This window comes from Neoarius graeffei, chromosome 26 (genome assembly GCF_027579695.1).
Source record: "Neoarius graeffei isolate fNeoGra1 chromosome 26, fNeoGra1.pri, whole genome shotgun sequence".
In the NCBI taxonomy this organism is placed as follows: Eukaryota; Metazoa; Chordata; class Actinopteri; order Siluriformes; family Ariidae; genus Neoarius; species Neoarius graeffei.
Genome location: NC_083594.1, coordinates 55,572,362 through 55,600,206, shown reverse-complemented (window position 1 = coordinate 55,600,206; position 27,845 = coordinate 55,572,362). Strand labels below are relative to the sequence as shown.

Genomic DNA, 27,845 nt, shown 5'->3' with positions numbered 1-27,845 from the left:
TCGTCGTCTGCTGTTTACACGAAGCGACATTTTCTGCGGCGTCGGGAGCGCGCCTCGAGGCGCGTGGCAAAACTCGACCCCGAGAGGGACAGAGAGAGACGTGCGCGCTCCCGATCTCGCTCGGTCCAGTTCACACGCCTTGCGCGCTCCCGCTCAGTCTCGGGTTCACACGCTCGTGTTGAGACGCAGAGGCTAAAAGGAGCCGTTGTGTGTTTTTTCCCTCTTCTCCTCCTCACGGCGTTCATTTTGGAAAGGCGGATTTTCCCCCGCGTTCAGATTAAACCCACAATAAAACCCCAGTTATTCTGTGTAAAGAGTCGAAAACGCGCGTGTGCATGAACAGGGAAGGGGACACGCAGGATGGTTCGGGAAACCAGACACCTCTGGGTGGGAAATTTACCCGAACACGTTCGAGAAGAAAAAATTGTCGAATATTTTAAACGGTGAGTTGGGTTGTTGTTTGTTTTAAAATCTTTATTATTAACGTTAGCTCGGGGCCTTCGTTTCGCCCGCGTTACGGGAAAAAAACAACAAGAAGCAGCCACATCCTCCGAGTTTCCACCGCACACGACTTCAAAATCCACACATTTTCACCTTGTTGGGCCTTTAAAAGAGGAAACGACTCGATGTGGAGCAACAATTTCCATAAATTAATGAGATTGCTGTATTTAGCCGGTTAGCTTGTGCTTGAAGCTGGCTAATCAGCTAGCTAACTAGCGCGGCGATATTTTAAAAACTGGAATTCGACTTTAATGGCGTTTAATTTCCTTTGGTATAAAACGATTCTTATGTTTACTTTTAATGCCTCAGATATAACCGATCGTTGTTTAAAAAAACACTTAGTAAAATCACGTTAATTGCATCGCGAGGTTTGCCTGGATAGCTAAGCTAACTAGCTCGCTAGCATGTTAGCTCTGGTGAGCTAGTCAAGAGAAGGTTAGCTGGCTAATCACCTTACCTTTTCTCAAGTTCGGGATTTCTCTGGAGTATTGGGTTTATTTGTTTGATTAAAATTACTGCTTATGCTGCAGTTTTTTGCCAAAATGTGCGTTTTTCGCGTTTAAATCTGTTTAAGTGGGAAAAAAGGCCTTTTTCCCTGTGAAAGTTGACGCTATCGTTTGACCACAGAAAACCTTCCAAGAAGTTTCTTCAGAGGTTTTTTTTAATCATTTAATCATTTCCACTGATATTAATTTTTTATTCAGTTAGCTGTGTTGATATCAATTTCACCATGTTAAAACTGGATATTTAAATGAAAATGGCTTTAAAACTGTGTGAGAGAGAGAAACTGAGTGAAGGAGGACAAGGACGTTTCCTCCATGTGCTCCTGTTTGTAGCTGCGGGGGAAAATCTGACTCGAAATAAATAAATTATCTTACTTGTTTGTAGTGACAGTACAGCTTTAGGGTGTGCAGTGGAACTTTTTTTTTTAACTTTTAACTTAATGATCCATGTTGGAGTATAAAATTCTATCTCTGATTGTGTGTGTGTGTGTGTTTCCTGCAGGTATGGACGTGTGGAGAGCGTTAAAGTCCTCCGTAAGCGAGGCTCGGAAGGTGGTGTGGCGGCTTTTGTGGATTTCGTCGACATCAAAAGTGCCCAGAAAGCGCATAATGCAGTCAACAAAATGGGCGACAGGGATCTTCGTACCGATTATAACGAGCCCGGTTCTGTGCCCAGCTCCGTCCGGGGCCTGGATGACAACCCGCCATCGAGCAGTCACGCGAGGGACGTTGCAAGTTTCTCGAGAGCTGCTGTGGGTCCCGTTTATGGACCCCCGGTGTCTCTTCACACCAGAGAGGGACGCTATGAGCGCAGATTAGACGGGTAAGTGGACGCAGTCTCCCTTCGAACTACAGGGGGACCGTGCTGTCAAAAATTAAACAATTTTCCAACACTTTCAGGTTTCCTTCTGGGTTTAAAAAAAAAAATTCGAAAGGCCATTGAGTTTTTGATTATCTAGGGATTCCCTTCAGCTCTGAGGCCTGACGTCACTCGTGGAATTAATTATCCATATGAATCTTGTCTGTTTCGTTTTTAAGAATGTGTGGATTTCTCAGGTGTGTTGTTCAAATAATTGGGATTACTGTGTGAGCCATATCCTTCCTCCGAGCTGGATATTACCCGTGTGGAAAATATCCCGGTGAGTTTGGATATTACGATCGATTTGCGGATATCTGGTGAGTTTGGGATTTTAGGCGTTCCTTTCCTTCCCCTTCAACAGTGTTGGATATTACCTGTACTTCCTTGGATCACCTGTGTGGAAGTATTTGCCATGCCATTCATGGATTAAGTACGTACGTGATGTTTTGGTTTTTTTTTTCTGTTTTTTTCACAAGTAGTTTCATCCAAAAATCTACTCAAGAGTCAGCTTTTTTTTTTTTTTAATTCTTTGTTTATTTTTTGATTTTCCATCTTCCATCTTGGTCATTGTGCTAACTCTGTCTCTCATGGTGCTGTGGCAAACCTTGGATGTGTATCACACCGAGTTGGATTTAGGACGAGTCATAAAGGGTTTTAAAATTGCTCCTTCGGATCAAAGAGAAGTTATGCGAAAGGTGAGGTGATGCTGTGACCTTCTGGTGGTCTGTGTGGAGTTACGCGCTAACACTGTCAGGGCTTTCATTTTCCATCATTTTTCCACCCACTAGTCAAGATAGGGCTGGAGCAAAATGCAACACGGGACTAATGTGAAGGTCGAAGCTCGGAAGATATCCAGATTGGATAAGTGAAGAAACTTTTAGCCACGGATCTAACCCGGCATTTTAATTTTGCTACTTTTTTGGAATATATCATATTGGACCATAAGCCGAGTCTGGATTTAATTTCTGTGTAAATGTGGATGTACCCGAGTCGAATCAAGTGGACTTGAGAAGCACGGGCAAAGCTGAGGATTTCTACCTTCATGTACTGGCTTAAGATAAAGGAATATCCCAGAGTCTGTCCAATTCCTGAAGTGTGATGGAAGTAATCTGCGAACACAGACTGGGATTACTTTTGTTTTTTGTTTTCAGTGCCAGAAATCCTCTTTTTGGTGATTTTGAAGAAGTGGCTTCATCCTGCCCTGAAACTGATGATGGGATTACTTCTGCTGAGAATGTGGATATAGGCTATACTGTTGGGAGTGGAGCACCCCCCCCCCCCCCCCCCCCCCCCCCAAAAAAAAAAAAAAAAACTCTGACTCCTGGATTTAAAAAAAAAAAAGTATATTTTTTTAAATTCTCAGTCCTGTCGGGATGATTTTTTTTTTAGTTTTGGGAACGTGAACTCCTCTCCGTAGACTTCTGAATGATGGCTCTGTCTGGATATTCTTTCTTCCCCGTGGAGGATATATTTATTGCGACTGCAACAAGGCACAGCCGCCCCCCCCCCCCCCCCCTTTTTTTCTTTTTCTCCCTCCCCCCCTCCAGCCACCTTTTTTGGCCCCTCTATTTTTGGCTCACACATTTGCCCTCCTATATTGTGTTTGGAATATGTAGGTTGAATTACTGCTCTGAAAAGGTTGGTATTGCCCTGCCTCATGCACCTTCTGTGCTTTTCTTTATCTAACCCAGAGATTGCTTCTCCTTTTTTAATTTTCCCCTCCCACTAACCTTAGAGCTTGTAGAATTTAATAAACGCACTGCGTGTTTGGACAGAAAGACCTCATGGCTTCTTTCTGAGCTGATAGTGTGTCCTTAACCCTTTCTTTCTTTCCTCTGTCAGTTTCTGTCCTCCTCCTGTCTACGCTCCTGAATGTTATTTCTCACTGCTGATGGTTATTTAATTTATTTATTTTTTGGAGTCATAACTCCACACTTGAGTGTTTTGTGGAGAGCATGAGTTTTCACAAGAAACTAATGGCAATAAAGAAAAGAACAAAAAAAAAAAAAAACCCACACTCAGTAGACATAAACCTGGATTCATCAATGTAAATTTGATATCTTAAGGCTAACTTTTGCACTGAAATAAGTTCAAGCAAACTATTTAAAAAGTTAGTGGCAGATTTCATAAATATTTTGATAACTTGGTATCTCAATATTCAACACATTAGTGTAATATCATGGACACCTAAAAATACCGTCACTACCCCAGAGTTGCAGACCAAAAATCCACTCTTAAATTTCTGTATTTGTCAGAGTCTTCTGTTGAGTGCTTAAGGTCTCATGTTCTACTTGACATAAGTCAACTGAAATATATTTTTTTTCTTGCTAAATGAACCTTGGTGCTTTTTACAAAGAAAATGAAACTTGAATTAAATTTAATAAATAAACCGCCCATCAAAATATGTGAAATTGTTCCAGTAAAAATTGAGCAGTTGGGTCAAAAGTCTTGCAGAAGTCAAATTAACATATCAGTCATCAAAGAATCACACAGTTTATAGCCATTGCAAATGTCAACAGAAACTAACAGCTTCACATCAAATTTCTTGTTCTTACTTTTCACCGTGAGCGCCGCCATGTCTCAGAATTGCTCTCAAACTCACGCTGTCTCAATTTGCGTTTTTCTGCACTTACAGTTGCTGTTTTGAGTGTTTAGTGCATTCACACTTACAAATATGGCAACATACAGTACACTAAGACCTGAATGGTGTACTCAAAACGGTCAAAGCGTTGAGGGTGAAACACTCGATACTTCTCACCCTTGATGGTTGCCATCTTGGCTACATAGAAGTGGAGAGACCACCAAGTTGTTTCCAACTGGTTGGAGGAGAGCATGTTCACACCGATGATAATTTTCACCTTGCGTGAAACGGGGCACAAGTAAGCAAGGAGAAATTTTAAATGTGCCCCTCCCCCCCTCCTTTTTTTTTTTAAGGTAAGCAAAAAAAGCAAGCCACCAGATATTTTGCCAGTTGCACGACTTGCAGTGTTCAATTTGAGACAGCACTGCCTTGTCAAAACTTACATTTTTGCAAGTAAATACATGTGGATGTGTAATAACAGAAGTATCCATATTGAGACACAGCACCTCGGGCTTTCCGAGTAGGAATTGTGAGTTGGAGAGAGCCATTCAAATGGATTTTTCCTCCTGGGAAATCCAAAACTTTCCAGTTTCCACTTGGTTGTGAACACGGCATATATAGAGAGTATATTGTTAATGGTTTTCCGTGAGAGATTTGGCTTGATGTGTTAATGGGCCTTTAAAAAAAATAAAGTTGAATCTGATAGTCCAATGGATTTCAGGTCGCAACTGCAGTTAGTGACTAGCTAGCTGTTTAACTAATAACCAAACTGCTTCCCACGTATCGAAAAGCAGTGTTAAAAATTTTGCCTCTGTACACCATCGCAATGGATATGAAATGATGCCATCAAGATGTGGAGACTTTCATCTTGAATTCAAGGTGTTTAACAAATACTGCATTAACTGTTTTGGAAGGACAGCCATTTTTTCGTGTCTCCATTTTCACAGGCAATTGGACAGTCGACTGAGTCATTTCATGGCCATTTATCTTATTTGTCAAGGAAAAGAAAAGGTCTGGAGTTGATTGGAAGTGTTGAATTTGTTTGAGAAGTCCCATGATCGGCTACCAATGTGTTTCAATGTAAGTGGAGGGGGTCATTAGGCTCAAGAAAAAAAGAAACGGCCCTATAGATAGTTTTCGCATGACTTCACAGAGTCGGGGATTCCCTAGTGGCGGCCATCTTGGGGGTCCAGCTTACCGTACGGGTGACTGAGCACACATTGTAACGCACGAGTACAAAGTCTTCAAAAGAACCCAAGCAGGCTATTTAAAGCTAGCAATGGTGCACACCTGTTGTATTCACGGCTGTCGTAATGGGTCAGCTGATGAAGTCAAGTGGAGCTTTTATGGAATTCCCACTGTACGGGAGCATGAAGGCGAGCAAACAAACTCAGCATACAAAGGAGAAATCTATGGCTTGCGAGAATCAACTGCAAGGATTATCAGCTTTCCAAACACAAAGTCTGCTCCGATCATTTTATAAGTGGTAAGTTGTTTAAATAAACAATCAATTGTGTTTAAGTTTGTTTTTGGAAACCAAAACATCATGTAAACAATCTCTGGAGAATGCCTAACTGGAACCGCTGAGTGTACGTTTACATTGTAATGTACACTTAATATCGCTCGTTTGTCACGTTTCTATTTGAAACTTGTCACTTCACTCACGCAAGGGTCATTTTTGAAAAACATTTTAGGTCTATTCTGTATGATTTGATTTGTGTTTGGGATGCAAACAGCGCGCCTTTTGGCGGATGCCGCCTGAATCGCGCAGATCCGATTTTTTTTGGGGGGGGGGGGCGTTGGAGTGTCTGATTATAATTTCAAAGTAAATTCTGTATTAAAATTACTAAATAAGCAAATCCGTTACAGTCCATGAAACAGGAAGTATAAGGATGAGAAAAAAACAGTTTAAATCGGAAAGCTGCGCACATATGCACAGTCCTGCACACCGCTCGGGCTGCGCAAATGTGCGCAGCTTTCCGATTTAAACTTTTTTTTTTCTTTCTCATCTTTATACTTCCTGTTTCATGGACTGTAACGGATTTGCTTAAGTAATTTTAATACAGAATTTACTTTGAAATTATAATCAGACACTCCAATGCCCCCCCCAAAAAAAATCGGATCTGCACGATTCAGGCGGCATCCACCAAAAGGCGCGCTGTGAATAAAGTTGTATATATCAGACAGCCTTTAAAGTTTGATGAAGTCAGTTTCAGGCTTTGGAGCAGGCTTTGGCAGTTTCAGGCTTTGGCAACCCTGCATAGTCACTTGAAAATGCATCTTTGTCCACTTCATAGGGGTCAATTCCCCCAATCAAGGCCAGTTTGGCTGCATACCGTTGTCGTGAGATGTCGTTTAATGTATCTATACTTCTGTTTGCTTGATTTTGCCGACATTGATCTTTATTTTATAAAACTGACTATATAACTTCATAAATTCGTCCGAGATAACGTAGCAGGTAGTGGCGATGGTCCGTTTTGTTTGCCCCCCAAGATGGCGACTGGGGGGCGTTCCCCGGAATGCCGTGACGTCAGTGAAAACTATCTATTAGAAAGAAGGCAGAAACTCTGAGTGGCCAAATCAACAATTTGGTGCATCTGTAAACAAAAGGAGTGCACTGGCAAGCTCAGCAACACCAAAAGGCCTGGAAGACCACGGAAGACAGCTGAAGTGGATGATTTACACAATTCTTTCCTTGGTTTAAAAAAAAAATCACATCTAGCCAAGTCAAGAACACTTTCAAGGGGGTAGGCTTATCATTGTCAAAGTCTACAATCAAGAGATGCCTTCATTAATGTAAATATGGAGAGTTTAGCTCAAGATGCAAACTCCTGGTAACACTCAAGACCAGACAAGCCAAATTGGACTTTGCTGGAAAGCCTGCCCACTTCTGGGACAAGATTTTTCGACAGATGAAACCATGATTCACTTGTACCAGAATGATGGAGATGAGTATCGAGGAAAGGAAAGGCTCATGATCCAAAGCATACCGTGTCATCTGTCAAACATGGTGAACATGGGTATGTATGGCTGCCAGTGGAACTGAGTTACTGGTGTTGACCAAGCGACTGCTGATGGAAGTAGCAGGAGGAATTCTGAAGTGTAAAGAGCTATACTTTCTGCTCAGACTCGGTAAGAACTCTGTAAAACATACTGTGAAAACAATTCAAGAGCTTGTGAAGGCAAATAAATGAAATGTTCTTAAGGGAGATGCACAGAACCTTTATTTTTAAATAAATTTGAGTGGATAGTATCTCTGTCCTTGACTCTTGTATGTTGCATAAATGGGAATAAAAAAAATATATTTTTGAGAGTTAAAATTGACCGCAAAGTTGTCACTGGAGCTGAGCCAGCCAGCCCTGAGCGTGTGACGTCACAGCAGGAAGCGGTTTTAAGGCCGAGGCCTTTTACAGCTATAGGCCAAAGCCATATCAATAAAAATTTATGGAGAAAGTAAGAAATGGCGTTACCGACTTGCTCAACTAAGACTGATTTGACTTCATTGATTGTGGGTTGATTCTCATTAAAACAGGATGGGTGCTATAACTTATGCAACGTACATGTACATGCATGCATTTTCACTGATAAAACGTAAAAGGATCATTTAAATAATCAGATGAACTGAGACAATCACATTCTGAAGCAAATTAAATAATCTTATACCGCTAACTTAAACACACAATACAAGTTACATGGATTAATCTGAATGCAGGTAAACACTTTTTTTTTTTTTTTTTAAATCCAAATGAGTCCGAGCTTACCCGTCTGAGTTCTTGCTTCTTGAAGGCCGATTGTTTTTGAAACGATGACTTTCAGTTGTTTGTTTAGTTCTCTGTTCATTCACTTCTTCCACGTCAGGGAGAGATGGCAGCAATATTCAGTTTAGAAATAAGATGGCTGGTCCACTCATTCACTTTTCTTCATACTGCGTACTCTGCCATTACTGCTTGGCTCAGGCAATTGCTAAAACCTGGGACAGAACGGGATGTCACCGGTTTTAGCAACAGCTGCAGAGAGGTCACTGCCCGAGTGATGTGTTGCGTCCCGTTCTGTCCCGGGTTTTAGCAACAATCCATGGCTCACTCGGGGAGGACTGGTGCAACTTTAACTTATTTTCCTTTTAAAAAAAATAAAATACTTTTTTTTTTTCTTGTATTTTTTTTTTTCTTTAATTGCTGATATTGCACCCTCTTTCAATACGGACTTGTAACCAATGCTCCTCAACAGATCAGAGGTTTTGTGCGAGTCTTCAGTAAAATGTGCAGAGGAGAGACCACTTCGTAGCCACCCAATGTGCCCATGAGCAACTCACAAAACGCGTCCAAATCTTTGCTGTTTGAACATTCTTGGACCATGAATGCAACGTAAATCCACCTTCTGTTGTGTTGCTGTACCGGCCAAAAACACATCTGCGTGGCATGGCGGTAAATTAGCTCAAAATGGGAGGATCAGGGTTGCAGTCAGCTCTGTGTTTTAGTATAGCGGAAATGGCGATGAGACTGATAGACTTTCTACTGTGACATTACGGACATCAAGGTCATTCGCTCAGGCCGCTCCTTATATAAGTCACTTGAATTGTAAAAATTACTATATTAGATTTATTGTTAATGCTTAAAACTATTCCTGTGCTATTCTTGAGGTGTCAGAGCATTTATAAACAAAAGTGAGGCCATGGCTCTGTATACATCCTTTAAATGGTAAAATCGGTCAACCCAATTGAGCTGCTTTTCGCCTGCTGAAGACAAAACTGGAGGGAGAAAGACCTGCGAACAAGCAGCAACTGAAGGCAGCTGCAGTAAAGACCTGGCAAAGCATCTTGGGGGAGGAAACTCAGCATTTGGTGATGTCCTTGGATTCCAGACTTAATGTGGCAATTGACTGTAAAGGATTTACATCCAAGTATGAAAAATAATCTATGTTGAGAATTTTGAGTTTGTCCAGTTGTTTGAGCCTGTGAAAATGGAGGGAGTTTTGAAGAAAAAAATGGCTGTAATTATCAGACAGTTCATGTGATATTTTTGTGAAGTTGAAAGTCTCCACTTAGTCACATCTTGATTTAATTTCAAGTAGATTGTCGTGTACGGAGGCAAAATTCAGAACTTTCACTGTACAAATACTTATGGAACCAACTGTATAAACCCGTGTTCAGAAAAGTTGGGACGCTGTGTCAAATGTAAATAGTGTTTGATTTGCAAATCGTGGAATTGTTATGTTTCATTGAACAGTCCAGACGACATTGTATGTTGAAACTGAGATTTGTTTTTGGAAAATGTGCTCATTTTGAATTTTCTGTCAGCAGCATGTCACAAAAAAAAGTAGGACAAGGGTAACAAAAGACTGAGATTTGTGTAATGTTTTTAAAAACAGACTAATTAGGTTCATGAGTGAGTATAAAAAGAGCATCCCAGAGAGGCGGAGTCTCTCAGAAGTAAAGATGGGGAGGGGTTCACGGCTCTGTGAAAGACTGCGTGGGCAAACAGTGCAACAATTTAAGAATAAAGTTCCTTGATGTAAAACTGCAAAGAATTTGGATATTGCATCATCTACAGTATATATTCAAAGACTCAGAGAATCTGGAGAAATCTCTGTCTGCAAGGAACAAGGACAAAAACCAGCATTGGATGCCTGTGATCTTCAGGCCCTCAGGAGACACTGCATGGGTTAAATGCAGAGAGGAAATTTCACAAGTGTGTGATGAATAAAGTTGTGAAAAAAAAAAAGAACGAGATTAAAAGCAGGCGTGTGTGGTGGAACTCACTGTTTGGGCTCAGGAACACTTTAGAAAACCATTGTCTGTGAAAAGTTTGTTACTGCATCCACAAATGCAAGTTAAAACCAGATATAAACAATATCCAGAAACGCCACCACCTTCTCTGGGCCCGAGCTCTTTTACAATGGACTGAGGTGAAGCAGAAAACTGTTCCGAAGTCTGACGAATTGAAATTTGAAGTTCTTTTTTGGAAATTGATGCTGCATCCTCCAGGCTAAAGAGGAGAAGGGACCATCCGGCTTATCGGGCCACAGTCCAAAAGCCAGCATCTCTGATGGTATGAGGGGGCATTAGTTCACGTCTGGGAAGGCTCCATTACTGCCGAATGAAGTTTTGGAGCAACATCCCATCATCCACATGACGTCTCTTTCAGGGGAGTCCTTGCTTATTTCAGCAAGACAATACCAAACTGCATGTCTCTGTAGGAAGAGACTCTGGGTGCTAAACTGGCCTGCCTGCAGTCCAGTCCTGACTCCCATTGAAAACATGGTGCATTTTGAAGCACAAAATATGACGAAGGAGACCCCTAATTGTTGAGCAGCTGAAATCCTATAGAGATCTTGCAGTCACATGACTGGAATTAAACAGCCGCCATCTTGTCGGTCAACAACACAGCTGAATACTGCTGCACTCGTATACAAAATGGATCAATTTCAACCGACGGACTACACGGCTCATTTTTCTAATGAACAGATTAGATATGTGTCTAAAATAAACGACCTACAGATTAGTGACCCTTATGGCTTACCGGACGTAGTTTTCACGACCGTGTCAGTGGATATTGAACTGCCAGAGGTGGAATACCCAGACGTGTATAATTACCTCATTAACTTTCCCTCGCTGTTCAGTGGTGAAGCACTGCGTGCTTATAAATCTCTGCACAGTTATCTTTACAGAAATTCAGGATTTGTCAGCCCCCCTCAGATGTGGCATCTTGTAAACAAGAAAATAACAATCCTCATTGGACGGGTAAGTCACTTAAGTATCGAGTGCTAGTACTGACACTAGATATATCAGTAGTATCTAGTATAGCACTGACCAGCCGATAATAGAATAAGGTAATTCCAGCTGTAATTCCAAATCGTCCGTCTTGTTTACCATGGATCTGGCATTGGAGAGGTAGAGGCTTGGCAGTGGAGATTTGAGTGGCTGTTTTCTGAGCTTAGTCAACAGGCCGGCTCTGCCTGCAGCCTCGCTTTTGCTTCCTCTCCTGACCGACGCCGCCTCCTTCGCCTGCCAGACCCGATAACCATCCACGGAGACCCCGCCGGTCTCGCTATCTCGTCCGGAATGTTGTGCATGCGATGGAAATCGCTACAAACCGTCATTTTCTGCTGGAAACCAATGTCCAGTAAGTCCATACGGTTGTAGTGGATATTGAAGTCCGGTACAGACGAACAATACGCAAAAATCCACACAAAAAACATAAACGTGCACAGGTAGGGAGAGCTTGTAGCCGCAGCTGTTGTAGTAGAATTGTATATAGTAGGGTTTTCCAGAAGAAAAGGTAGAAGCAGAAGTAGAACCAGAAGTAGAAGGCGGAAATATGGCATTTGACCGACAAGATGGCGTCTGTTACAATCTGGATCGGCTGTGACGTCACATGCAAGATCTCTATATGAGGCAAGAATAGGATAACATTTCACTTTCAAAACTACAGCAATTGTTCTCATTTCCCAAACATTTAGGCCCTGTCCACACGGCAACGGATTCAGGTGACTCCGATACAATTGCTTATCGTTTAGGCCTGGCGTCCACACAGCACCGGCGTTTTGGGTGCCCAAAACGCAATATTTTTGAGAACGGGTTCCAGAGTGGAAAGATCTGGCAACGTTGCCGTTGTGAAGTCGTCTGGATGAGTAGAACGGATTTGTTTACGATGACGTCACAACCACATGACTGTGAGTGCTTCACGCCGGGTAGAAGTGTAACGAATATCACCAGGAAAAAGCCTTACAGAGCACTAGTGAGAGTGAAACACTAGCTTGGATATTATTATTATTATTATGTTCAGTGTTAGTTCACAGTAGTAATGCAAGAAGCAGAATAGTGACACTGAAGCAAAAACATGCAATTGTACAAACACTGCAGCTCTACAGCAAAATATTCATTTATGAAATGGTCTGATTCTTAACACCAGTAGTGCCAATGATCTTCTCATTGCGATGCGAGTTGTCAACAAATCCTATAACTTGGTTCATGAAACGCGCTTACAAAATATTTTCACTGTGAATATTTGTGTAATGGTGCAATCCCGCCAGCAAAAATGGGGGGAAAAAAGGAGCGATCTCACCTCTTCAGATGTTGATTCAAGTCCGACAATACATTCCTCAAAAAGGGCGTAGAGGAGCAAATTAATCCAATTTATTCCGGACCATTAAAGACGCTGCCTTCCGTGTAGAATCATACGTCATCCTCGCCGCCATATTGGAGAGGTCAAAGCGGAGAATAAAGATTAGCTGCGTTTAACTGTACCAACAGGCTTACCGTCCAAACGAGATCATATGGGATTACCTTTCACAGGTGAGAAACAGCAAATTAATCCATCAACGTGTATCATTCAATTTATTCCGGACCATTAAAGACGCCGCCTTCCGCGTAGAATCATGTGTCATCCTCGCCGCCATTTTGGATAGGTCAAAGCGGAGAATAAAGATTAGCTGCGTTTAACTTTACCAACAGGTTTGCTGTCCAAACGAGATCACATGGGATTACCTTTCACAGGTGAGACTGGAAAAATACTTTTCATTGTATTTGGTCATTATAATGTAATTTTACAAACAGATTTTCCTGACTTTGTGGCTAATATGAAGTCTCGCGCATAATAGTTTATGCGCATTCGTCCTTACTTCTATTGTTCTGGTGTCTCCGAAGGGACCGTCTTACAGCGCCCCTAGAGGTGTGGCATGTGTATTGCATCATTTTCAGCAAGCATTGCGTTGCCATATGGACCTGATATTTTACTGATTGTTGCCCATTTGGACGCGATATATTTTTAAATAACATCTCGTTGCCGTTGTCGTGTGGATGTAGCCTTAGTGTGTTAAAAGAGGAGGGGGTGCAATACGTTGGAAAACATACCCTTAGCTTTTTTTGAAATGTGTTGCTGGCATCAAATTTAAAATGAGCATATAGTTTAAAAAAAAAACTAATTCCATTCTGATTTTTACACAGTGCCCCAACTTGAATATAAAATTGCAGTTAAAGGTACTTTTTTGTTTTTTTTAAATAATTTTTTTAAGCATGTTATTGATTTCTACACCAAGTACCTTTCTCATTATAAATTAATTTGAAGTAAATAATCTGATAGATATTTGTGGTGTAAAGTACCTTTAGACACTAGTACATGAGTTCCAAACAAGTTCAGACTGCACACATGACCTGTCTAATGAAGATGAGATTTGTAAGCAGTCTGTCAGTAAGATTGTAGTGTGCTTACCATCATTATTATTGGCTGTTAAATGTTGGTTTTGTTGGTTTAGTGAGAGTCGCAGTTATTTACAAAAGAAAAGATTTTCATAAAGGCTGTTTCTTTTGAGAAACTTATGCAGCTAAGGCATAACTTCTCATACAATCTGCGTGACTTGAAAGAAAACGTTTTTAAATGTTTAACATTTTAGTTTCATAATAAATTATAAATATGTACATAACGTTTCAAGCTGAATGCGGTCTATACTAACATCCAAATCACTTCAACTGTACGTCCCTGCCTTCAGACTTTAGTCCATGCCCCTTAGCTGGCTCTTTAGAGTTAGAAAATGCATCCTGTCTGAGCGTCTCCAACCAACAAGATGCCACTGTGGAAGTATTTTCGCGCACCATGTTAATCCAGAGGCAGTACTATTGTTACGTGTTAGCTACGTTAGGTTAACGGACTTGGTGTGAAATATAAAAAGGCAAATTTCAGATGCTGAACATCTCAGCTGATCATCCAATAGGGCTAGGGTGTCTGTGCACTTGGTCTCAGCTTTATGACCGAAGAAACATATTTGTCATTATTGTATACTATCAAGTAAACAGTCCCCCCAGGATTTCACGGGCCTTTTTTGTGATTGTTGCGGGCTAAAATGTCTGATGTTGCGGGGGGGTTTTTCCAAAAAATTGCGATGAAAGCTGCGGTGTTTTTTAGGTTTTTGTTGTGATTACATTGCGGGAGGAAGTGAAAGTTGCAAGAAATTGTTGCGATTTTCTCTTTTTGTGATTTTAAAATTGAGTATGTTAAATAAGTTATTACTGAAAAACTATTGATTAAAAAAAAACAAAGCCACTGAGAAATGGTCCTATAAACAACTTTACCAATATAAAAGATTAGCAGGACTACAAAAATGCAGAAAAATAGGCTTTACTTATCCAAATGCACCTGTTGGTTCAAAAGTTAAAGTGCAGAGAACCTCACAGCACAACATGAAGTTACCTTAAAATATAATATAAATGCCTCAGCTTTCATGTAAGGAAAAAAAAAAAACTATTAATACTAGTACTGTGTGCAGGCAGTCTCTCCTGAAGACTAAATTAAACAATTATAAACTAATAAAATAAATGGCTCAGGCTTCATAGAAGAAAAAAACAATTTGAACAGAATCTCACAGTATGATGCTGAAGCTGACTAAACAATGGAAAATAAAATACCATTTTGGCAAAAATGTTGGCATCCATTAATTTCTTGTATTAAGTTAAAAAAAATAATGTAAAGTGCACACAGTCCTTCACTGTAAACACAACACACTTTCAGTAACAGAATTTAAGCCTACATAAACACTAACTCACACATCATGCAATGTTGCCAGATACTGCTGACGTTTTCCAGCCCAAAATATGTTCAAACCCTGTCAAAATGCACTTAAAACCGCCCAATCTGGCAACACTGCGCACATGCTGCTTCTCTTGAACGTATACACGGAAGTAAGGCGGAAGATAGTTTGTCGACGTCACCTCAAGACGACGCCAACGATTGGTCAAATTTGCGGGAAAGTTGCGGTGATTGGATATAATTGCAACACCGCCCTGAATTCGCGGGGATTGGTTGAATTTGCGTTGAAGTTGCAAATCGCAACATCGCGAAATCCTGGAGGGTCTGAGTAAAGTAGTTAGTTCAGACTGAAGGATTATTTTTCATGAGTTTCTTCCGAGTGATGACTTGCATGATCAGGTCAGGCCTTTGTGCAGTTGTGCAGGATATGCACGCACAAAACTTGCTCTGTGTGTGTGTGTGTTGAAATTGATTTGGGTGGTTATGAACATTTATGATTTGGCTCTTGGTTGAAGTTTGACCCAATCATCACTGAGGATGTTTTGCAGGAATTTTGTAAATTGTTAGCAATCTTGAATCTTTTCTTTCCTTTCCCATCTCTTTCTGTCCCTCTCACAGCAGTTCGGACAGTCGGGATCGAGCATACGAGCACAATCCGTATGGACACCACGAACGCAGTGGCACTTTCGATAGGCCGCGGCACTACAACACGGACTATTACCGCGACCGTGCCATTTTTGCTTCTGGAGTTGGGGCCAGCCCTGCAGTTAGTGCAATTAGTGCGGGTTTTGAGACCCCAGAATCTCACTTTGAGTCTCGAATTCGTGATCCCTTCACTTTGTCTGGTTCCACACGCCGGGATCCTTACCGCGATGACCGGGGACGGCGTGTCGATCGGACTTACCATCATCGCCGAAGTCGATCTTCTCATTCTTCACAATCGCGGCACCCTTCTCCCCAAAGAACCACGGGACAGACCCCCAAAGCCTCCCATTCCCCAAAACGAGCCCCTGTTTCTCCAGGCAGAGGGCCGCGTTCACGTTCCCGAAGCCGATCGTCCAGCTCGGATTCAGTCAGCAGCACCAGCAGTACTGGAAGTGGCAGGTAGGTGGATTTTGATGAACTGCTTCCATTATTGTAATTGGATCCAAGACTGGGTGTTGCTCATTTTGAGTGTTGCAATCTGTCCGTTTGGGTTAAGGAATCAATTTAACAGCGGTGTTTTGAATATCTGATACTTTTGAAATGGTCCCTCCCTATTCACACGTTGGCCATAGAATACTAAATTGTATCTTCGTATTCAAAAAAGGCAGTAATTTTGAGATGTTTGTTTCAAAATGGTGTACTCCCTTTTTTAAATTATTATTGTAGAGGTTTGCATTTCGGGTTAGTGTTGTAATGTTGTAGAAAATGGCATTTTTGAGAATAAAGGCACCCTATAACACGTTGAGCCTATGGTCGGACATTCAGATCACTGTTTTTATTCTCGGCGATGGTAAAAGAAGAGAAGTTTTGGTGAGAATTTCAGTTTGTTGCTGTGCAGAAGAACTATTGCTTGTTTCCTTGGAGATTTTGGACTATGTTGGATAAGTGTACTTGGTCAGAGGCTGTTCTGGGATGATCTGTTTGTAGGCTAGCGACTTGCTTTTGTTCGTTAATGTGATTTTGGTCTTGATGTACTGTACCTTTTTTGTTCCAAGGAGGTGTTTTTGTTTTATGTCCTCTGGCAGCAGTGACTCCAACAGCAGTTCCAGCGAGGGCTCCCGAGCACGCTCGGTTCAGTCTGCAGCCACTCACCCACCTCCAGCTCCTCCTCCACTATCTCTGGACTGTGATGAACCACGTAGGAGTTTTGGTATCAGGGTTCAGAACCTCCCTGTACGATCCACAGGTTAGTATTGAAACTGTGTACATTAGGGTGGCTTCTTTTGCAGTAGTACAAGATCAGTCACGTGATGTTTTCTTCTCCAGACACAAGTCTAAAGGATGGACTTTTCCACGAGTTTAAGAAGTACGGGAAGGTGACCTCGGTGCAGATCCACGGAGCCTCGGAGGAGCGATACGGCCTGGTGTTCTTCAGACAGCAAGAAGACCAGGAGAAAGCACTCAGCGTGTCCAAAGGAAAGCTCTTCTTTGGGATGCTGATAGAAGTGACTGCTTGGAATGGCCCTGGTGAGTGTTGCAGTTGTGGGGTTTTGAGTTTTTCAGCTTGATATTCTTTCCTTACCGGTTTGCCGACTCCAACAGAGACGGAAAGCGAGAATGAGTTTCGGCCATTGGACGGACGGATTGACGAGTTTCACCCAAAGGCGACCAGAACCTTGTTTATTGGAAATTTGGAGAAAACGACGAATTACCAGCAGTTGCTTGATGTTTTTCAGCGCTTTGGAGAGATTGTGGTAAGCAGTTGACTCAGATATTTACTGATGCCCTGTGAAAACCTGCCCTCCCCCGATCTCTCATTAGTAATGGTAGTAGGCCAGTGCTCTTGTCTCACTCCCCTGTTTTTGCTTTGGTCTTTTTAGGATATCGATATTAAGAGGGTTAACGGTGTTCCTCAGTATGCCTTTGTGCAATACTCTGACATCGCCAGCGTGTGTAAAGCGATTAAGAAAATGGACGGAGAATACCTGGGTGCCAACCGACTCAAAGTATTTGTCCAGCTTCTCTAGTAAACTGAAGTCTTCAATCACATGTGTTCACTCTCACGCAAGTTTGCTATCCATCTTCCTTTTGCAGCTTGGTTTTGGGAAGAGTATGCCTACGACCTGCGTATGGTTAGACGGTCTGTCCTCTAACATCACAGAGCAGTACCTTACACGGCACTTCTGTCGCTATGGACATGTGGTGAAGGTATTTTACATGACCGATGCGTCTAGTTCTGATTGCGTTTTCATTTTGTGTTGAACTCTGCTTAATTATTTGCTTTTCGTAGGTCGTGTTTGACAGATTGAAAGGGATGGCCCTGATTTTATACAACAACACAGATTTTGCACAAGCTGCTGTAAGAGAGACCAAAGGATGGAAGATTGGCGGCAACAAAATAAAGGTAGCAACCTGTGCTCATTTCCTTATTGCCCTGAATGAGTTTCAAGGATGAAAATATATTTCTAGTTGTACCTGTCACTTCAGGTATGTGCTTGTTCTCTACAGGTTGATTTTGCCAGTCAGGAGAGCCAAGTTGCATTCTATCGCTCTATGCAGGCATCAGGGCAGGATATGCGTGACTTCTATGAAATTCCCTCCGACAGAAGGTAACCGTTTACAAAAGATGCCTCTCGTAAGAATAAGACGGAGCTCTCCTTTTTTTAATTTTTTTATTATTTTTTTTAACCTGAAATGTCAGATGTAGTCGTTTATTAACCTTAACCCATTTTTCATTGTCAGGGACGACCGAAGACCTTCCTATCATGAGTTCTCAGCAGAGAGGGCGTACTACGAGAATGTTCGGGCACCGGGAATCTATGCCGACGATCCACGGCGAGACTACCCCGCTCGCAGCCGTGAGCGTTATCCAGAACTAGACCATTACCAAGGCGACCACTATGATCCACGCTATCATGAAGATCCGCGTGAATACAGGGATTACAGAGACCCCTTTGAGCAGGATATCCGAAAGTATAGCTACATCCAGCGGGAACGCGAACGGGAACGGGAACGTTTTGAGGCCGACCGCAGCAGATGGAGCCCGTCCCATCCGCGGCGGCCCGTGACCCCTTCTGCCTCTCCTTCGCCCACTGACCGCGTCTCGAGGGAAGCAGAGCGACGTGTGTACAGGCACTCGTCTGAGAGAAGTGGAAGCTGTAGCTCTTTATCACCGACTCCTCAGTTTGAAAAGTCTGAAAAGTCTCCAGTGGATTATAAAACCGAGAGTCTGAACAGAGAAATGGAGCAGGCCGAGGCTGACCGCGTAAGTGTGACTGAAAAGAGCAAGCGCGGCAGGCGCAAGGAAAAAGCAGACAGAGAGAAGGGCGAGAAAACAAAATCGAGAAGGGGGAAAGTGCAGTCTCCTAGCGTACCTTATTCTGAAGCGGACAGGGAGCCTAGCCTGGATTCGAATTCTGGAAAAATGAAAGGTTCAGATGTGGAGAGCTCAGAGAGGCAGAGGCACAAAGGTGAGGGTGAACCCTCCCCTTCTGATCTGATGTCTCGTCTGGAGTCACAGAAAGAAAGGCTTGACGGTGCAAAAATCGATTCAGTAGATCGGGATAGCAAAGGAAGAGCAAAGAAACACCTCAAATCAGAACTTGGAAATGAAGGGAAAGATTCCCTTTTGGATTCCGACAGGCTCGCGGCACGAAAAAGGCGTTTTGGCGATCCCACTGGCAAAGCCATAAAACAGAAGAGAGGTCGCCTTGAAGATGAACAGGGCACAGGGGCGAATCAACCTGCAGATTTTGGGCCGTCTTATCCGAAGGAAGGAGAAAATGATGTGAAAACATTCGAAAAAGAGGCACAGAAGAGAGAGCATTCCAAGTCCAAATCAGAACGGATGTCTCATTTGAAAGACGAATTGGATCACCGAGCTGATTCCCAAAACTCATCTGGGCGACAAGCGGAACATTCTGAGACTAACGTAGAGTCTTTAGACTCAAAACCTCAGTCTGGGCCAAGTGTGTCGAGGCGTTTCTCCAACGACGGAACCCCAGAAAAAGATAATAAAGGCAGAGAAGAGTATTTGGATATAGATCTTTCTCAGAGTTATCGAAAGCAAATGGAGCAGAACCGAAGACTTCGCCAGCAGCTCCAAGAGCCTGACAAACCAGGAAAACCAGATACTCCTCAGTGTGTCGACACTGAAGATTTCGAACACCGTAGCTTAGTGCATGAGGTAGGCAAGCCACCGCAGGATGTCACCGATAATTCTCCATCGAGTAAAAGCAAGAAACAGGATCACTTGGACATGGAGGTTGGTACCAAAAGAGAACGGGTATACCGAATTTTCCGGCCAAAGAGCGAAGAGGCAGAGTGGAGCACAAGCTCGCCCAGGTTTAATGCCTCTCAACACGGAGAGGAAGAATATACGGATGTTCCCCAACTAATTACCGTGAAAGAAGTGAAAGAACAACCAAAACAGGAAGACAGTTCTCACCAGGATATGGAGCTAACAGTTAAACGTGTCCATACCTCACAGGCGTCAAAGCTAAGCACGTCCCTGCATGATGAGCAGAGACGTTGGGAAAGTCGCCTGAAGCAGGACTTGCTGCCTGACTTTTCAAGGAGCTTGGATAAAAGGCGTGTCAATCGATCATATTTGGAATATAGAATTTGGCCCGATTTAGAGCCTGGTGAGGTGCGCTCTGACTCTGAAGAAGATAGAGAACACAAACCAAACTCTCCCATGCCCTCAACCTCAATGTCCTTCCCTGAACGGCATCGTGGGGACAGATTATCGGAATCCAAACTGACCGGCTCGCTGGAAAGGAACAAGTTTTGTTCATTTGCACTTGACCAGACAATTACGCCAGACACTAAAGCTTTGCTGGAGCGCGCAAAGTCGTTATCCTCTTCGAGGGAAGATAACTGGTCTTTTCTGGACAGCGATTCTCATTTTGCCAGTTTCAGAAGTAGAAAAGATACAGAAAAGGTAGAATCGGCACCACGACCAACTCCTTCATGGTACATGAAGAAAAAGAAAATACGAAGCGAGTCCGAGGATAAACTAGATGACCGAAAGGAAGATCCGAAACCAGAAGAACAAGAGCGACGAGAGCTCTTTGCCTCTCGCTTTCTTCACAGTTCTATCTTTGAGCAAGACTCGAGACGTCTCCAGCATCTCGAAAGAAAGCATGAAGACCCTGAACATGGCATGGGCTTTCCAGCGAATCAACAAGGCCAAACTGAAGGTCAACCTGATTCTGAACCGGTGGTACTCTTCCACGATCGCTTTTTAGAGTTGACGAGACTGCAGCAACAGAAGGGAAAAGAGCAATCTCAGCAAGAATGCAAGAAAGAGGAAGGCGTTGATGGCCAAGTCGGTGATAAAACGCAGGAGGAAGAGCAACGCGGTGCTGTTGAACTGGCTGAAACGAAGCCAGCCGAGAACAAACCGGTCAGCCCTGTACGAACACCTCAGTCGAGCCCTGTGCAAATCATGCAACCCCTTCCTGTTTCAGAAACTCAGAAATCGCCTGTCGTAACAACTAAGGAAACATCGCCACAGCGGGACGTTTGTCACGGTGAAGCATCTTCCCTGAAACAACTTGGTTTTTCAGTAAAGGAAGAAAAACAGCCCGAACAGCCGTTAGTCTCCTCCTCGACAAATTCACTTTCCCAAGAACCCCCTGATTCAATTAGATCTGAATCCCAGGACTCAAAACCTTTAGTGAATGAAATTAAAACGAGTCCTGTTAAAGAGTTGGAACTGACCGACGACCGGGATGTCGAGCGATGCCCTGATAGCGAGACCCAGATCGCTGACTCTCAGGTGAGCTATGAACCAAAATCTGAGCCTCAAACTGAGCTTGAATTACAGAATTCTGCCTCTCCTATGATGGTCGATGAAGGAAGATTGGAGAAACCCGAGCCTGTAGCAATGGAAGTTGAACCTCCTGCCAAAGAAACGGAGTCCAAAGGTGCAGACAGTCCTCCAGTGGAGGAACCGATCTCTCCTCCTCCAAGGTCCAGAAACAAGAAAGGCAAGACTTCACCGACAACACCGGTAGCCCCTTTGACCCCAGCAAACGCATCAGATAAACAGAGTACTCGCAAAAGTGAACGCATTGATAGAGAAAAGCTTAAACGGTCCTCTTCTCCAAGAGCAGACTCCTCTAAAGCAATTTCGGATGCCAGGTCAACTGGCAAGTCACCCATCCATAGCTCCGAAACTGAACAAAGCGTAGAACAAAACACTCCCCCTGTGAGAGCAAGGCGGAGAAATGTACGTTCTGTTTATGCCACCCCAGTAGAAGATGAATCTACACCGCAAACTGGCAAGGATGTGGAGTCCTCACGTGGTGCACGCAAGCGTGGTGTAGACAGAGATGCAGGGCAACAGCAACCAGAAGCAGACAGCCTCCCTGTACAGCCACCTGCGCGGCGGGGGCGTCCGCCAAAGAATCGGCGCCAAGGAGAGGATTTTTCAGCAGGGAAGAGTGAGCGGTCAAAATTAACTGAGACAAAGGAGTCTGAGATCAATGAAAGTGGAAACAATGAAACCGTCACCAAAGGAGGCAAAGGCAAACATTCTCCCTGCTTGAACAAAGCTGCAAATCAAGGTGCTGGGTCTGGTTTGGCAAAAAAGGGAGAAAAAGCTGATAAAATGCCTGAGATCATGACTCCTGCCGAGATGGACGTGGATTCTCGGGACAGCAACGTCCAGCACGATGGTGGTCCTTCGGTGACAAATGAGCCAAAGGAGGAGCCGAAGGATGAGCACAAACCGCAAAGTGATTCAGAACCAAAACAAGAGACAGACAGAATTCCTCAAACGGAAAGCATTACTGGAAGCCAAGATAAACTCTGCGAGTCTGTTCAGGAGCAGTCACCTTTGGACAAAAGCGTGAGAACAAAAACTACTCGAATAACTTGTAATTCAAAGCTAATGACGGAGGATAAATCTCTTGTTCTCAAAAACCTCAGAATCAGGCTTGATGTGACTGAGGTGAAGGCGATGCTGCAAACTGGCGAGGATGAATCGAGCCATGACGATGGTCCTAAAAAGGTGGTGCCAGGTACATCGCCCAAAGAGCAAATATTGGATCCTCGATTTGAGAAAGAGGTCATGGAGGAGGATGGTAATATTAAAGAGTCTGTAACAGCACCCCCAAAGGTCAAAGATCCTCATGAGGCATTGTTATCCCACCAGATGGAGCTCGAACAGGCTGTGGAGAACATTGCCAAGCTCACAGAAGACCCTGCTGCTCTTCAATTCAAGAACTCGACTGAGCCCCAAGCCCCTTTATCTGAACTTGTAGAGGGGCATGAGGAAGAAAAGCCTGCTAATCCTGCTAGTGAAACAGAACTTGCTGCCGCTATTGATTCTATCACCTCTGAAGACGCGTCTTGCAGCTTGCCGCAAGACCAGGTCATCGGCACTGTTGTAGATCCAGACCCAAACGTTCAACCTCTGGTCCCAGATGCCAAAGTTGTTGAAGGTAGCAACTCTATCCCTGTCCAAGAGGATGCTTCAAACACGGGAACGCCGAGAAAAGGGGCAAAAGGAAGACCAAAAGCCCCGAGGAGAGCCAAAGGCCAAAAGGCTGCTGCGAACAAAAAAGAAGCCATCAAAGAGGTGGTAGTGGAACCTGAGAATATTTCTGTCAAGTCCTCGCAGTCCATATCCCCAGTGGCACCAGCAGTCGCAGAGATTCCACCCGTGGCTGCTGCTGTAATTGCCCCCTTATCGAAACAAGATTGCGATATAACCACTAATATTGTCCCTGAAGTTCCTAAAGTGATCGAGAGTGCTCTTAAAGAGCAGCCCGACTTGCCAAAATCATCTAGTCCGGCAGCAAGCAAAAGCCCGACGTCGCTCAGGCCTCAGCTTAATCCTTATGAATGTACATCTCCTTCTCTGTCTCCCACAAGTATTTGTCTCAAACCTTCACATCCGAGACTTTCCGTTTCCCCCACAGACCGATTGAATCAGTCTAAAGAGATGGCGGTTGTCTCGCCTTCAGCCACTCCCGCAACGCCGTTAGAGAACCCAACATTGCTGTCTGATTCCTTTGCTCGTGATACTAACACCAGTGATCTGCGTCAAATTCTTGCAAAACCGAGAGGTATTCCGATCTCGGAGATCAGTGCTACTTCTGGAAGCATGCATACAAGGGAGAGCGAGGTCAAGAGTGCGCTGCATGAAAACAGGCAAACTTCTGTTCCAGCTCAGCCGGTAGTTCGCCAGCCATCGTCGTTACCATCCACAGAGACGAAGCAAGTCTTTAACGAGAAATCTGTGATTTCTGTCATTGCCTCTACTGCCACCTCAGTCATCAGTCGAGTTTGCAACCCCCCTGAATCCGAGGAGAAACCCGGTCTTCCGATGGGAAACCCGTTCATGGAAAAGCAGCCACCAAAACAGATGTACCAGACAAGCGTGGAGGAAGGTAGCACTTATCATGGCCCTCCTGTCGGAGAGGAGGGTGGGAATCCAGGTCGCTATATCGTGGAGAGCACATCCTTGAGTACAGGCCCCACTGCTGGGCTCCGGGTAAACACCTCTGAGGGGGTTGTGGTGCTGAGTCACTCGGGACAGAAGAACGAGGGACGACAAAGGATTAGCGCCAAAATCAGTCAAATTCCACCACCGAGCCCAATGGATATTGAATCTACGCAGCTGGTAACGATGCCTCAAATCAAACAGGAACTTTACAGTGGATCCCAAAGAGATGCGTCCAAGGGCTCAGTACCTCCAGCGGACCATGGTCATACCCTGAAGTTACAAATGAATGTTTCTACTAAGCATGAACCTGGACTGGACAAATTGGACCCGTACCCTTCGGTGCAAAGCGGGGTTGTGAAAAGATTACAGCAGACACCAGGCCCCTCACAAGTAATGGGTTACCATCACTCAGAATACACAATGCTGATGAAGCATCCAAAGAAAGGAGAAGGAAGTGAACCTCTTAATGTGGAAAACGTGAAATCTCCCTGGGTGTCAACCATAAGTCCTGCCATAAGCCCTCATCTTCCCTCGACAGGTAGCAATCACGTTGGGTTCATATCAGGCACGCCAACGGATCGAGCTTCTTCACATGTTCAGACTAAGCAGGAACCCCGCTCGCCACGGAAATCCAGTCACGCCCATTCTCCCTTTGCCAAAGTGTCTTCTCCTATTGGCTCTTCGTCTCCTAAAGGCGTGTCTATGGTCTTAACGACCGGTTTATCCGCCATGTCTCAATATGTTCCCAACATGCACCACACTGAGCAGTCCGTTATCATGCCTCCTCATAGTACACATGGAAACCTTGGCAGAATGTCACCTCACCGTGTGGGCCAGGCTATTTCCATGGGTCACCTTTCTCAGGGAGATGTAAGGGTCAACACACCACCACTATCGGTGATGAACTATGGAATTCACTCTGAAGGCCTCTCTTCATCTTGGGCGCCTGGTCAGCAGCGCCCCACGTCTCCTCATGCTGTGGGGAACAGAGAAATGGTTCTCAAAGTCAACCCAGCCAGTGCAAGGGGTCATGAAACGAGTGAGGAGGAGGCAGCAAGACGGTTTCATCAAGTACTTGGAAGGCAAACGGCGACTCAACTCAAACCAGAGTCGTTACCAGCTGAATACCGCAGCGCGCTTCACAGCGGCCTGCCAATGGACCGGTTTAACATGCAAACGAGAGACATGCGGATGCTCATATACCACCCACAGGGGGAGCGTCCGGCTGCCGAGCTGCACCAGGGGCATATAGCAGAGGCTGGCCCTCCCAGCTCAACCCCAACCACCATTACAGCCTCGCTCTCTCCACGGGCCCACCTCTTGCAGAAAGGTGTGTCTGATAAGGATGCCCTAAAGCAGTCTGAAGTAAAGAGGGCCACACCACCCCCTGGGAAAGATGGAATGCTAGGAATACGTGGTGCACTGCCTGCCATGGCCTCTCCTAAGCGAGTACAGATGATCTCCTCGGGGACTGTGCCATCCTTTTCTGAGTATTCAACTATGTACTCCAATCTGCGCACTGTGCACTTGCAGTTTCCTGAAAGTTCGCCACTGGGGATCAGCCAACCTCCTCGCAACATCACTCCATCACAGGCAAGTTGAAACAGTCAAGTTAAATCTTTATTTCTGCACTGCCCTTGATACCCAAATGATTTGTACTACATCTGTTTCATTGTTTGTCCAAAAAAGGGTGCTCAAGAATCTGATCACAACCAGGCTCAGAATGAAAGTCAAGTTGAACCTGTTGGACACCAGCAAATCAATATGGTTCAGCTGCTCACGGTAAGCCACAGGGATATAATTTTAGGATTGGGAAAAAATTTAAACTCCTTAAATTGAGACTATTAAAGATCTCTATCTCTTCTCCCCCCCAAAAAAAAAATAAACCTGTCTTGAACAGAGGTATCCTATAGTGTGGCAAGGCTTGCTGGCATTGAAAAATGAAACTGCTGCTGTCCAGTTGCATTTTGTGTGTGGAAACAAGTCTCTTGGTCTGCGCTCGCTTCCTGTGCCAGAGACTGGACCTCCTCTGCGTATTGTCCAGAGGATGAGATTAGAAACACAACAGCTGGAAGGAGTAGCTCGCAGAATGACTGTAAGTGTTTGAACTACATAATTTGTTTATAAAGTGAAAAACCTTTCTTTACTTTTTTTTTTTTTTTTGCTGTATTCAGAGACAAATTTCTCAAGATTTCTAGATGGTAATTTTTTTTTTTTTTATTACCCCATCATTTTGTATACCTTACCACTTTCTCCATTTTGTCTGCAGGGTGAGAGCGAATTCTGCCTTCTGCTCGCTATGCCTTGTGGTCTAAATCAGGAAGATGTCGTGACACAGACACAAGTGCTGAAATCAGCCTTCATTAACTACTTGAAGGCCAAACTGGCTGCAGGCATCATCAACGTCCCCAATCCTGGCTCCAATCAGGTGCGTGCACATCGGGTTTTTATCTCTAGAACATGTAATGATTTGGTAAGTGTGGGACTCTCATGTTTTTCCCGCTGTCTTCTTTAGCCTGCCTACGTGTTGCAGATCTTCCCTCCGTGCGAGTTTTCAGAGTCTCACCTTTCACGGCTTGCTCCCGACCTCATCAACCAGATCTCCAGCATTTCGCCTCACCTCATGATCGTCATCACCTCAGTGTGATCCTGTGCGTCTTTAAAAACCTGGACTCGTATCAGCCTTGATGTCATGGATGCATTTGTGTTCTCCGACTTGATGGAGCTCAGGAGAACCTGGCAACGTTTGGAATTACCCTACATATCAGTGTGTGCAGCACCACTCCACATTATCTCCCATTTCACATTTCTCTGCTGTATTTGTATTTATTTATTTTAATTTTTTTTTTTTTTAAACTCATGGAAATTCTTTGGGAAATCAGGATGCGGGTTTTTTTTTTTTTTGAATGATGCAAAGTGAATGTGTGTGGGTTTTTTTTTTTTCTTCCTCCAGATGGAGACTATAACGCCGTTGTAACAGACTAAATTTTTTTTTTTTTTTTTTTAATAATCCTGCACAGTGTTTATCGGTCAGGAGAAATATTGTTGGGACTGTGCATTTCAGAGGATCAACTCATCAGCCTTGCTTTGTCACTCACTTTTGCTAATCCACGTTAGCGTAGGCTCAAATGCCGGCTCTTGGAGTTTTGTGGTTTGAGGGACTGTAAATATTTTAAATATTTGAGGGGGGGAAAAAACTCTGTGAAAATGGCTTAAACCCCAGGAGAGTTGCCCCTTTTTATTTTCAACCTTGAACCTAACTCCGAAAATCTTCATGGGGTTGAGACGAGTAGAAAACATCAACGTAAATGTTTGTTTGTGATGTAAATATTGAAGACTTTGAGCTGGCAGCTCTGGAGGGTTTGTTTTGCGGGCACTTCAAATTTCTTAAATAAAAAAAAAAAAAAATCCAGAAAACTTGAATATAAGTCATATTTTCTCTCTCTCACACACATTGATCTTGAGAATCATTTTTGTGTAAAAATATCTCTAATCAAATTGAAACCTTGACAGGAATATTTTGAAAAATTTGACATTGTGCATCCATCAGTAGTGTTAACTCAAAACCTTTAACTTGGTCATTTAATATTTTAGTGTTCATTCTTGTGGCATAAATTTCGAAGGTGTTCCAAAAATACTGGCACCCCTCGTTGTGCCAAAAGGAGACAAACTGCCATGTGCAGTGTGTTAAAATGACTGACTGTTCTAGGGAGTTCTACATGTCAGGACAGTGATTTCAGAACTCGGTGACTTTTATAATTCAAAAACCATGACCATG

At 43.7% G+C, this 27,845-nt stretch overlaps 1 protein-coding gene across 3 annotated transcripts; it reads left to right on the top strand.

The window, feature by feature from the left end:
• The first annotated feature begins 138 nt into the window (after positions 1–138).
• Positions 139–27,474, top strand: si:ch1073-335m2.2 (msx2-interacting protein). 3 transcript variants are annotated; one of them, XM_060910296.1, is made up of 15 exons: positions 139–443; positions 1,507–1,827; positions 15,586–16,068; positions 16,695–16,855; positions 16,936–17,136; positions 17,212–17,363; positions 17,490–17,615; positions 17,704–17,817; positions 17,900–18,013; positions 18,118–18,218; positions 18,352–25,660; positions 25,757–25,849; positions 25,968–26,162; positions 26,337–26,495; positions 26,583–27,474. In XM_060910296.1, the coding sequence occupies exons 1-15, from the start codon at positions 361–363 to the stop codon at positions 26,712–26,714; spliced, it is 9,744 nt and encodes a 3,247-aa protein (XP_060766279.1). In that variant the 5' UTR covers positions 139–360; the 3' UTR covers positions 26,715–27,474. The 3 variants fall into 3 exon arrangements, with proteins under 3 accessions (XP_060766279.1, XP_060766278.1, XP_060766277.1); XM_060910295.1 differs by having other exon boundaries at positions 15,583–16,068; positions 16,698–16,855; XM_060910294.1 differs by having other exon boundaries at positions 15,583–16,068.
• Positions 27,475–27,845: the final 371 nt, after the last annotated feature.

Coding starts and splice junctions, on each gene's coding strand:
- si:ch1073-335m2.2 (XM_060910294.1), top strand. CDS start 361: ATGGTTCGGGAAACCAGACACCTCTGGGTGGGAAATTTACCCGAACAC. Junction 1,828..15,582: donor TATGAGCGCAGATTAGACGG/GTAAGTGGACGC, acceptor TCCCTCTCACAG/CAGTTCGGACAGTCGGGATC. Junction 16,856..16,935: donor CCTCCCTGTACGATCCACAG/GTTAGTATTGAA, acceptor TTTCTTCTCCAG/ACACAAGTCTAAAGGATGGA.